This window comes from Anopheles coluzzii, chromosome 3, assembly GCF_943734685.1.
Source record: "Anopheles coluzzii chromosome 3, AcolN3, whole genome shotgun sequence".
In the NCBI taxonomy this organism is placed as follows: Eukaryota; Metazoa; Arthropoda; class Insecta; order Diptera; family Culicidae; genus Anopheles; species Anopheles coluzzii.
In genome coordinates, this window is record NC_064671.1 from 55,125,168 (window position 1) to 55,136,971 (window position 11,804).

The following is an 11,804-nucleotide window of genomic DNA, read 5'->3' on the forward strand; positions in this document are numbered from 1 at the left end:
AGTAGATTCCGTCAGGCAAATTAATCGAGAGTTGGCTCGGCAGGAGCTTCATGTTAGATGTGTACGAGGCACATTGAACGCGTCTGCCAGAAGATGGCAGGCCCGACTGCACCTAAGCGCCGCAACAATGGTTGGTGTAGTAGCCAAAAAGGATTTAGGGCCACGATGGTAGAGGAGGATGTCATCAGAGTTTGAACTTTTTCACACGTGTTTAAACTCTTTACACCTTGTTAACTTTTACATAAACTTGCATCTTTATTTTTTTAACTTTAAACTTTTACTCGTTACTTTTTTCGTCAGGACTTCGTAATGGCGATTAGAAGTGGAACTCCCTTCCCTTGTTTCGCGGATCCCTAATTATATGTAATTATTCCTACAGTGGCGGCTTATGGTACGCTTATAATTTCTTTTGTGCGATATGCTATCTTTGTTCATTTAATCCATATACTAATTGCGTATCCCGGTCCATCTTACTATTTTTGACTTTGTGTGCATGTATAATCCTACTGCGCAATTGAATGAACTTTTCCCTTATCTAGATATTTATGCCTAAATGTATTTGACCTAAATGTTAACCTAAATGTTAACAATATTGTATTTTTATGTATACGCCACGCCATCTTGTCACCTCAGTTTGTCCTTGTGGACGGCCTAAAAAGACTTTATGGCTGGGTCGTCCGTTACCATTCGTACAACATGACCAGCCCACCGGAGCCTGGCGAGCTTCATACGCTGCACGACGTGAGGTCGCCGTACATCTCGTATAGCTCGTCATTATAGCGGCTCCTCCATTGTCCTTCCACTTTCCGGTGCCAAGTATCCTTCTGAGCATCTTCCTCTCGAACGCGGCTAAGAGGGTTTCGTCAGATTTGGACAGTGTCCTTGTCTCAGAGGCGTATGTGAGTACCGGTACTATATAGGTACTATATAGTCCCAGCTTCGTCCGTCGCGACAAGTTCTTTGAGGTGAACTGATTTTACAGGCTGTAGAATGACCGGTTGGCAGCCAGCATTCTTGCGCGCAATTCAGCTTCCATGGTGTTGTCATTGCTGACCTTCGACCCCAGATAGGTGAATTCTGGGACGACTTCAAACGTGCGTTCACCTAACTGTACGTCACGCCTACGTAGGCCCTGATTATTTATTGCTAGGTCCGCTGATGTTGCCTCCATCAGTTTGGTCTTTGCCTCGTTTATCTGCCGCCTGCTCGATCCCTTGGTAGGCTTCTGCTACATAGGAGAGCCGCAGACCAATGATGTCTATATCACCAACGTATGCCAGGATCTGGATTGACTTACCCTGGCTATGCTATCATATGCGGCTTTGGAGTCAATGAAGAGATGGTATTCATTTCTGTATTCAGCCATCTTCTCCAAGATCTGCCGAAGGGTGAAGATCTGATCAGTGGTTGATTTTCCGTTTCGGAATCCTTTTTGATAGTTTCCGATTATCTCTTCGACATGCGGTATTAGACGATTCTGAAGAATCAAGGAGAATATTTTATAGGCGGTATTCAACACCGTAATACCCCTGTAGTTGTTGCAGTCCAACCTATCTTCTTTCTTGTATATGGGGTAGATGATGCCGAGATTCCAATCACAAGGCATCGATTCGCTATCCCACACCTCAGTAACAATTTGATGAATCTCGTTTTCTAGTCGTGCACCTCCATTCTTGACCAGTTCAGCTGCTATTCCGTCGGTTCCGGGTGCCTTGTTATTTTTCAGCCGACAGATAGCCTTTTGTGTTTCCTCTATGCTAGGTGGCAGTAGCATGACACTATCTGCTAGTGGCGCTTCTAGCTGTTCATTAAACTGGTCGTTGAGTAATTCATCAAAGTACTGAGCCCACCGAGAGAGGACCTCTGGCTGGTTACTGACCAGATCTCCATCCTTGTTGCGACAGCAGGTTACCTTAGGTACAACGTTGTTTCGGTGACCTGCTATCGCTTGGTAAAACTTTCGTGTCGGTCCGTACGCCTCTCTGGTTTGCTCGAGTTCCCGCATGTTTTACTCTTCCAAAGCATGCTTCTTGGAGCGGTGAACTCGTTTCTCTTCGCGTCTGAGCCGTGGAAATTCATCTGCGCATGCTCGCGATCTATGCCGTTGCTGCATTACTCGGTATGCAGTATTCTTACGTTCGGTCACTTGTCTGCATTCATCGTCGAACCAGCCGGATTTGGTGTTGCCACGACGTGGTGGGAGTATATTTCTTGCACAGTTTATTATTTTTGTTTTTAGAGCGTTTCACCTCTCGCTCGTAGTTTCATATCTGTTTTCTGGTTGTAGAGACTCGTCTAAAGCGGCTTTAAATTACTGTTGGACAGTAATGTCCCTTAGAGAGTCCGTGTTGAGCCGAAGCTGCGTGTTTTCTCCGCCCCCATTGGTACGGGGTCGGGCGATTCTACAACGTATCACTAAGCCAATCAAGCCTCGATATGTTCTGACATTTAACAGACTCAACTGTCGTCGGCGGCTTATTAACACGTGGTTTGACGGCTCCCTACCGACTTTTGCGTTGAAGTCCCCCAGGATGATTATGAGGTCATGTCTGGGGCACGCATCTATGGTTCTAGCGAGGTCCATAGGTCCTCAGGTTCTTCTCCTCTTACTCTTTCTCTTCGGTATGGGCGTGAACGTTTATGAGGCTTATGTTGAATAATTTGCCTCGCATGCGCAGGGTGCATAGCCTACCGTTTATAGCCTTGAAATCTATGATTCCGGGGATCAGCCGGGGTGAACGGTGAACGGTGAAACTCGTTCCGAACACGCGGTGGCGGTCGTGGCAGCTGTAGTAGATGTCTTAACAATGCTTACCACGGCTGTTGTGCACACCTTTCCCTAGCCACCGAATCTCTTACTGAGCTACGGCTCAGTGTGGCTAGGGCTTCATCAAGTTTGTTCAAGGCTCCGGCTTCGCTTAGAGTGCGTACGTTCATTGAGCCCATTTTAAGAGTAGTCCTGGGGCATTGCGTAGGGTCGGTTTCGTTAGGTCCGTTTCGAAAATTACTTTGGCTTTCTGTAGTCGGTTTAATTCAATGGGACCGGGTGATTGGCCCCGTGCCCACGTGACCGTTTTGTTTAGCGTCGGGTTGCCCCTCCGACGTTCAGATACCCAGTTTCCCGGGAAACCCACCTCCCTCCTGGTTCGCCATGTGCCACCATCCGCCCAAGGGGTTGGATCTAGCCCATGTACCCAATCTAGGATATATGGAGGCACATGTTACCACTCTGCACGACGAGGACGTATCGGAATAGGAATTGGATGGGAGAGCTTATATTATCCCTCGAGGGGCTTCGGATCCCATACCATTGCAGAAACTTAAAGTTCTTCTTTCTTCTTTTGGCACAACAACCGCTGCCGGTCAAGGCCTGCCTTGTGCCCACTGGTGAAGTGAGCTTGGCTTTCAATGACTTATTGTTACCATAGCAGGATAGTCAGTCCTACGTATGGGGGCACGGTCTATTCGGGGCTTGAAACCATGACGGGCATATGTTGTTAAGTCGTTCGAGTTGACGACTGTACCACCAGACCGGCCCAGAAACTTAAAGTACTCAAACCGAAAAAGACATCAATTTTAACACAATAGATTAAAGTCATTCAAATAAGTGTTAAAGACTTTCGGATATAATCAACCGATTTTATGTACACAAAACTGTTACGTTACCTTAACTGCTTATTATTAATTTTAGCTACTATTCTCAGCTTGTAAACCATCAATTGAATGCTTTTATTTCATTTTAGGTTTGGATATTTAAATTTTAATCAAAAATATGTTTTTCTTTCAAATAAGCACGAGGGAATTGAAGCTGCACCATTGATAAGATCGCAATTTACCTAATTGTCAATGCTGCTCTATACAGATAAATAACTAACACACTATATTTTGCGATACAGACAGAACTATCATATAATTACACATTATACTGATATTTAATAAGACGATTTGAAATGGTTGTTTCTTTCAGGTGCATTTGTTAAGTTAAAGTTCAGCCCTACATCTTTTGTTTAACGTTCAGATAAAGAAATACCACAGGGGCATTAACAATGCGTTTAAATTCGAAAAGCTTTAGTACTGGGACTGGCCGTAGGCGAAGTTCTTCAAACCCATTTAATTACAATGCAATGATACTTGCAATGAGAATAAATCTCGGACTAACCCGTGATTGGAATTCTCGCTAATTCTAAACAAACTGTAACATTCTCTATCGTTCTAGTAAATGCATCGAAATAGTCGCAATGCGGCTCTATTGGCTTATTCCCTGTGCGTCCATTTAGGACTACGCTTTTCTACAAAACTCTTAATTCCCTCACGGCCATCAACCGTTGCTAGATTATCAACCATAATTTGCTCACCGAGTTCGTAAGCTGCACCAACGTTTATCGATATTTGTTTGTAAAAGAACGTTTTTCCTAGTGTAATCACAGCACGGCTTTTCGATGCAATGGCCTTACAAATGTTGCTTACCTCTTCGTTTAACTGTTCTTGAGGAACAACTTTACTTACAAGTCCAGCCTGTAGAGCTTCATGTGCCGTGATTGGCAGCCCAGTGAATAGCATGTAAGCAGCTCTCATACGCGGAACGGCACGCACCACAGCAATTCCCGGAGTTGAGCAAAATATACCAAAGCTGGCCCTGTTGTGAGTAAAGATATGCAGTAAAAACAATCAACCCGAGCAAAACATTTCGCATGCGTTGTTAGTTTTGGTCGTTCGAAAGGTGCTATTACCCAGGCGTTGAAAAAGTGCTACTATCACTGCAAACAGCCATATCACAGGACGCAACAAGCTGGCATCCAGCAGCCGCCGCTAATCCGTCAACTTTTGCAATGACTGGAACGGGCGCCGACTGAATGGCGCTTATCAGCTCGGAACATTTGTGAAACACTTGCTTATGATGTTCCGATCCACGCTCGGCAGTCAATTCCTTGAGGTTATGCCCGGCTGAAAATACACGACCTTTCGCTGCCAGCACGATGCACCGCAGTTCCGTATCGTGCTGGTTTTCAACAATATTCCTTTGAATACTGTTCATCATTTCCAACGAAAGCGAATTGCGCGTTTTCTCATTGTCTAGCAGAATGGTGCCCACTCCATCTTTGCAGGTGTACGTAGACAGATATCTTAGCGATACACCAGCACAGTGAAGCTGTTTCTACAGGATTCGAGTTCAAGTAGCAACGTTTATCACATTTTTATCCGCATTTCAATGCAAAAATACTTACCAGAAAGTTGCCGTAGCGGGCTAACATTTTGCCGGCGTGTGATCTTGCTTTGTTTTTCCTCGCTTGTCATTCGACGCTGCTTTCAACAGAATCGGTCAGCTTATAACAAGCCGCATTTACACTGAAGGGTTTAGTCTTTTGGCGCGAGGCCACGGAGGGGACAAAAAGTTGAAAAAAATCAACTTTCTTGTAACTGCTCGTCAACTGCAAAAAAAGAGATTTTCTCGTGGCCGCATCAAAAATCTACACATGAACAAAAAACTCAAAGCTCTGTAAATCGATCAATATTTTGTTTATAAAGCACTAAATCGATACATAAATCGATTAGAAACTTGCATTCTAGGAATATCATCATAGCAATGCGCCAAATTTGTTCTATTTGTTTACTTTGTTTTACGCACATCCAATTTTGTCATTTTTTGTTAACTTTTGTCAACTTAAGTTCCTGGCTGCTCCAGGTTACGGCATTTTGACAAAAGCACATGTTTTGCAAACTTTTTCAGCATTTTGTCACCTCGTGTCCATTTCAAACAAACAACGAAAGCTCTGAATGGGCTTTGGCTTTGCAGAACCGAACGTTCTGTTTCGATTCCTTGTTTATTCCCACAATTTCATCACGCGCATCAAGATTTTTTGTTTCTTTTACACAAAATTTTCATATCATCTCAACCGTTCTGAATCGCCATTTATTGTCATACTTATCCATTATCGAGCTTAGCTTAGGCGTGAATGCTAGAACCACTGTTATTACAGCTTATGATGTTTTGTGTGAACACATGCATGAGATGAAATTGGTAAATCGTGGTTAAGTAAAAAGCGTATCCTTCGTAGCAGAAATTTCAATCGCAGTGCGTCATGCAAAACGCACGCCAGAACCTTTGTGTTATCACGAGTGCATAGAATTTGAAATCAGTAGGTAAATTATTCGTTGATATCAAAAACAAACGGAACACCAACGACCGATCCAACAGCATAAGAAATAGTAGTAGAAGAAAAAAAAGAATCATATTCAAGGTGATTGCATTTTAAAAGTTGCTCTTCTCGGCAAATCACACCATCCGTCTAAACTTCGGTGATGGGTCTCTTAGCGATGTAAGCTTTGACATTCTCATTATCTAGCACCTTCTGGACCACCTCCTGCAAGTTCGGGAAGTTCTCGAGCAGATTTGTCTTGGTCAGGTAGTTTAGATAGTCTAGGATACCAGCAAAATAAACATCAGCCCAGGTCGGCTTGCCAAGCACCAGGTGGCCATTGTTCTCCTTGGCGATCACGTTCAGCTTAGTCAGATAAAACGGAATCACCTCGTTGTTCAGGGTGACCATTTTTTTCTCCTTCACCATATCGTCCGGTTCGTAGGCGACAATCGCAATTTCTACGAGTAAAGAATGAAATAATGCGTCATTGGTATGGTCGCTTTCCCACCATCGACCATCAATACTCACTCAGACGAAAATCATTGATCGTATCGACAATGGCATCGATTTGCAGAGCCTCTAACGGATTATCACCGGCCAGATTGATCTGCTTGGCCACATACCGGCACATTGCCAGAGATTGGTGCACACGCTTACCATCGACCTCCAACACCGGCATCTGGCCCATGGGCATTGCTAGAAAGAGAAACGCGGACCATTGGACGGATAACGGGCAGAGGGAGGGGAAAGAGAGAAAGAGAAATAGCGGTGTTAAATTTTAATAGTAGCTGGATTTGCGAGCGATGTAAATTTTGGTAACTTTCGCAATGTTTCTTTTTAAACATTGTTAAGTTTTTTTTTCTGTTTTGTTTGTGTCGTTGTATGAGATAAGCAGCTGAGTCTTGAATCCATTGGTTCTACAAAAAGAAACATAAAGAGGAAAATTCGTCTTATCACGGAACCGAATATGACGAATGCATAGCTATGATACAGTAGTAACAACACATATCAACAGGTTTGTACTAGAAAAAATAAAAATAACACAAAGGAAGAAGATCCGCCAACAACCCGGCCCAGCCTAACGTGACTATGCAACTTTGCAGGGTCCGAAGGAGGAGCATGCTGGTTTGTTAGTAGATAAGATTATGAAACGAAATCATTGTAACAGCAGCAAGGAAAACGGAAAGAGCTTTTTCAAACTGTTTTTTTTTTTTTGTTGGCTCCCGTCAAGAGGGCAGGCTTTGATTTTTACGGTTCTTGTTTGTCCGTGCTATCACGAACATGTTTATTTCCATATTTTTGCTGTATTTCAATTATTCCGACGCATTTCTTCTGCAGAGAAAAAAAATCGTTCTGCCTCGAACTGCTTCGCGGCAGTGCAGTCGATTGTTGTTGGGCCGTTGGCTAGAATGTATATTCGGTGACACAGTTCGTCGGTGCACGCATTTCGGCGCCAGTGTATATAGCGTTTTAGATTTCAGTCTTTGGTCGTTTATCAATCCAGCTACGAATGGATTCGATCGATGTTACGTTGTCAACCACTCTCTGCAGATTCGGATGGTTTGCGACCAGATCAGACTTGGTCATGTAGTTCAAATAGTCCAAAATGGCGGTGAAATAAATGTCGGCCCAACTCAGCTGAAAAATGAGGAAAGAAAAAAATAAATAATGGATAATGGTGAATTGTTCGTGCATGGTTTGCCCGAAACCTGTGTCCATCACACATCGGTCGATCATAATTGCGAACAGCATTTACTTTAGAATTGGCCAGGTATCCATTGTTATCGCGTGCAATGTCGTCCAGCTTCTCCAGATAGAATGGAATGACCTCGTTGTTCAAAGTAACCAATTTCTTCTCCTTGATCTCATCGTCCGGCTCGTAAGAGACAACGGCAATCTCTAAAATGTTACAGGGTTTTAATGTGCGAGGTTCAGATTGAGTAGTAAAACTAAATGTCCCTACTGGTAGGAATAATCCAATCGGCCATTTTTTGCATCCTTTTCGTTAGGAAATTGCGTTTGCTCAATGGCTACTTGGTTCGCTGTGTTCAAAGAAAAACACACGTTATCAATCAATAACATTCGAAGGGTGTGCGAGACCCATCAATGCTGCCATGCGATGTGTTGTGCACATCTTTTTGCTACAAAAATCATCCTTCCTACAAAAAAGGATTGCAAAAATATGGCCGGTAGAACCATCCAAGCAGAAGGCACTTTGCAGTGCCTTCGGAAAAATAGGGACACCGTTTAAGCGGACGCGCTTACTTAGACGGAAATCGTTCACCGTGTCGACCACGGTGTCAATCATCAAGTTCTCCCAATCATCAGCGCCGGCCAAACCGACCTGGTTGGCCAGATAGCGAGACATAGCGACCGACTGGTGCACTTTTTTGCCGTCAACCTCCAGTACCGGCATCTGACCCATCGGCATTGCTGAAACGAAAGATGGAATTGTTGGTTCATGGCAACTGGAATGATGGCCTTCGCAAAATTCTGAAGGTTTCGGAGTGGGCATATACGTATGAACAACGCTGTGGGAATGGATGGATGGAATTAAGCGAGACTTGAAAGGGGGGGGGGGGGGTAAATTTGTAGTACACGGACCCAGTCCGATGCAAAAAAATGTTGAAATAAAAATAAAAATGCACTCCCTGGACTCCAGAATCAGCTGCTTCAAGTGATTATATCATGTGAACGCGTGTACATGTGTGTTTATCTTGTAATCGAATGTTGTAATATCGCATATCAAAATGTATAAATTCAAAATCCAGCCAATATTAAAATTGAATCTTATCCTTAAGGTCATATTACGCATTTTGAAGTACATAAAGCAAACACTGTTTTCATTGCTGCATTCAAGATCATATTTAAAAAATAACATACAAAGAAGACATGTACACTAAAATACTACCTACACACAAAACCAGGTTAATCACATGACGCGGAATCTGCAGTGAAGTTATTTTAACAAATCGTCATCATCACCACCGATACATAGGTGCATTGGCGGTACCAAAGTGGTACGCATGTGTATCGAATGGGATCAATCGATGGCTAAAATTATAGTGCATCAATTGACGACAATGACGATTTCAAAGAACACGAAACATCGATAGTATTCTAACTATCTCGGTTAGAAGGTCAATCGAACCGTGCCAAACCAATCGTGACATCGGCTTTTCATCACGAGAACATCTCGGTGGCGAGGGAATACAAAACTCGGCAAGGGTCGTTTGACCGGGGACGTTGGGCGTGAGACGTACATGTATTTAGAAACTATTGCGGGTGGGATGTTATGTTAAGGTTACGCGGCGAGGGGGGGGGGTTAAATAATCATGAGAAATCAATGTACTATCGATCTGCAGGTACGATAGTGATGAATAATTCAATTTTAGCAAAACCCCTCTGTCAGCAAATGCTAACAACAACAACAGTACAGAGACAAACTAGACACGGACCGATTGTCGAGTGACTCACTTGGCTTGAGTGCTGGCCATTCTTCGCGGGTGATCCTCACATCATCGAACGGAAGGTTGCCGTAAGACAGCAGGAACCGCAGTGGTTCGCCCAGAGCTTTTACGTTGAAATAGTAAACCTTGTAATCCGGCATGATGTTGCACTTAAGTGAAGATCTAAAGGGAAACGAATGGAAAGAGCGGTTACTTTTAAAGAAAAGCGCTTAAAGTGTACATAAATCACAGTCATTTTCATCTATAAATTGGAACGATCTGCAATTACTCAATATACTTCAATCAGATAGAATAGTTACTTTTGAGTCTCTAAATTATCTGTGCAGCATAATGAATTAATTCATAGCATTATTAAGTTGTTCCAAATTCGCCTTTCTTATTTGATCTTTTTATGTTCACATGAACATGACAAAAATACATATTTTGTAAGCAGCAAATGCAGCAAATACTTAAGCACAATTGAATCGTTATCGAACCTCATTACCAAACCAACACAATCGCTATACCTTCTTGTTCTCCATCTTTTCTAGAACTACCTTTGGAGGTTAAACTATTTCTCTTTGGATTTTTGGTATCACATTTTCATAACTACTTCAGCTTTTTGCCAGTAAAAGTAAATCTTCTTAAGCGAAAACAAGATTTGTGTTTAGTAAACACCATCAAAAATCATGCTTCTCCGCACTGAACCGACCCACCGGGCTACTTGGATGAAGATTGATTTAACCTTGATCACCCAATTGTGCTGATGCGACTGTTCTCCAAACCGGTTGCTCCAGGACCAGTACCGCAAACTTTACCCCATGCAAACACACGCGTTTAATATTTTGTTGCACCATATTCGCTGTTTCGTAGGGCGTAGGACGCAAAGATTTCATAAAGTTTTGCCAACATGTTAAGCATTACACGGCTTTTGCATTACACATATTGGTACTGCTACAATACTGCACTGCACCTCGAACGCAACTCGAAGCGAAACAATACATTTTATTTCCACTTTTGCACCCCATTTCTTTGCAGGTCTCTGTTTTGATCGAACAATGTACTTTCGATAACGCTCATCACCCACTGGTATGCATTATGCTTTAACCTTCATCGACGCGCACTAGCTTACCTGCTGATCGAACTTGAGCTAAGAATATGGTCAGACTAAAACAAGCGTGCGTACCGCTCGCTTATTTATCCCAAAACCCGGCAACCCGGCAGTGTGGTATTCGTGCGTATTCGGGACCCATGTGTAACGCGCACACTCGTCGTTGCCATACGAACGTGTCGTAGTTACTTGAACGATCAGTCTTATCTCCGTGCTATCGCGCCGTCGTCGTGCAAGGGCTCGCTTCACCCGAACTTTTGTGTCAAAGTAGGTGTTTTTTTCGGTGTCTCTCTCGAAGAATATATTATGAGAACTTATGATGTGTTTTTGTTTCGTTTCTGAGATACAATGCGCTGAAACATTTGCAATATTAATAATCATTTTCATCAATTTTTGAAGAGTTTTTTTTACTACAATACGTGGAAGCTTGCCAACGTTTACTAAACTTCCTGGACCACGTTTTTACCTAAACTTCCTGGACCTATTTTAATCATCAGTTGAGCGGTTGAAGAATGAGACACAAACACGGTACTTGGTAAAAAACACCGCTTGCTCAGCTGGTCAACAAAACCGCCGATAACGAATATCTGAAACGAAACGATAGATCATGCAATAGGCGAGTCATACCACGAGTGGTGGTATTGGGCATGCCCTACATCACAGATCCATTGATCGTGAAACAGATTTTCGAATTTGTTCAATGCTGCGATACATATCGATGGTAGCGGGCTGTTTTACGCAGTTTTATTTTTACTTATCACGTACCCCCATCCACCGTGTTGTTACCCTGTTCGGGTGGCCTGTATTACATTTTCTTGGTCAGCGTGCGACAATTACATCCGAACGAGTTTGCTCCCATGTCAAGCCCTTTTTGGCTATTGGTATTATGCAATGTGGTACAGAACGAACAACAGTTTAGCACATAGGTACAATTAACCAATTGCGGGTCAGCTAAGATTTGTTTTAACTTTTGATTGTTAATAATTTTGCAACGATATTTTATTAAAAAAAATCCTTCATATAACAAAAATCATTAAGCACGAAGATAGCAAGATGGACTGGTTTCAAAATGGTTTCAACTGTTTTCAAAGTGACCTGATAAGC

At 42.8% G+C, this 11,804-nt stretch overlaps 2 protein-coding genes across 2 annotated transcripts; both read right to left on the minus strand.

Moving 5' to 3' along the window:
• Positions 1 to 3,857: 3,857 nt before the first annotated feature.
• LOC120955406 (enoyl-CoA hydratase domain-containing protein 3, mitochondrial) lies at positions 3,858 to 5,400 on the minus strand. The gene is made up of 3 exons (XM_040376252.2): positions 5,226 to 5,400; positions 4,731 to 5,155; positions 3,858 to 4,636 (listed from the first exon to the last, which is right to left on the minus strand). The coding sequence occupies exons 1-3, from the start codon at positions 5,250 to 5,252 to the stop codon at positions 4,255 to 4,257; spliced, it is 834 nt and encodes a 277-aa protein (XP_040232186.2). The 5' UTR covers positions 5,253 to 5,400; the 3' UTR covers positions 3,858 to 4,254.
• A 381-nt stretch (positions 5,401 to 5,781) lies between these two features.
• LOC120956136 (glutathione S-transferase) lies at positions 5,782 to 10,852 on the minus strand. Its single transcript, XM_049608929.1, has 7 exons — positions 10,722 to 10,852; positions 9,618 to 9,772; positions 8,406 to 8,573; positions 7,897 to 8,039; positions 7,616 to 7,778; positions 6,669 to 6,836; positions 5,782 to 6,598 (listed from the first exon to the last, which is right to left on the minus strand). The coding sequence occupies exons 2-7, from the start codon at positions 9,748 to 9,750 to the stop codon at positions 6,288 to 6,290; spliced, it is 1,086 nt and encodes a 361-aa protein (XP_049464886.1). The 5' UTR covers positions 9,751 to 9,772; positions 10,722 to 10,852; the 3' UTR covers positions 5,782 to 6,287.
• Between the last annotated feature and the right edge of the window lie 952 nt (positions 10,853 to 11,804).

Bases quoted from the DNA above. Each gene is read 5' to 3' on its own strand.
- LOC120955406 (XM_040376252.2), bottom strand. From the start codon at position 5,252: ATGTTAGCCCGCTACGGCAACTTTCTG. The intron at 5,156-5,225 runs GTAAGTATTTTT...CGAATCCTGTAG, and splicing joins CCCGCTACGGCAACTTTCTG to AAACAGCTTCACTGTGCTGG. The intron at 4,637-4,730 runs GTAATAGCACCT...TACTCACAACAG, and splicing joins AGCACTTTTTCAACGCCTGG to GGCCAGCTTTGGTATATTTT.
- LOC120956136 (XM_049608929.1), bottom strand. From the start codon at position 9,750: ATGCCGGATTACAAGGTTTACTATTTCAACGTAAAAGCTCTGGGCGAA. The intron at 8,040-8,405 runs GTAAGCGCGTCC...GTAACATTTTAG, and splicing joins GGTGAACGATTTCCGTCTAA to AGATTGCCGTTGTCTCTTAC. The intron at 6,599-6,668 runs GTGAGTATTGAT...CTTTACTCGTAG, and splicing joins GATCAATGATTTTCGTCTGA to AAATTGCGATTGTCGCCTAC.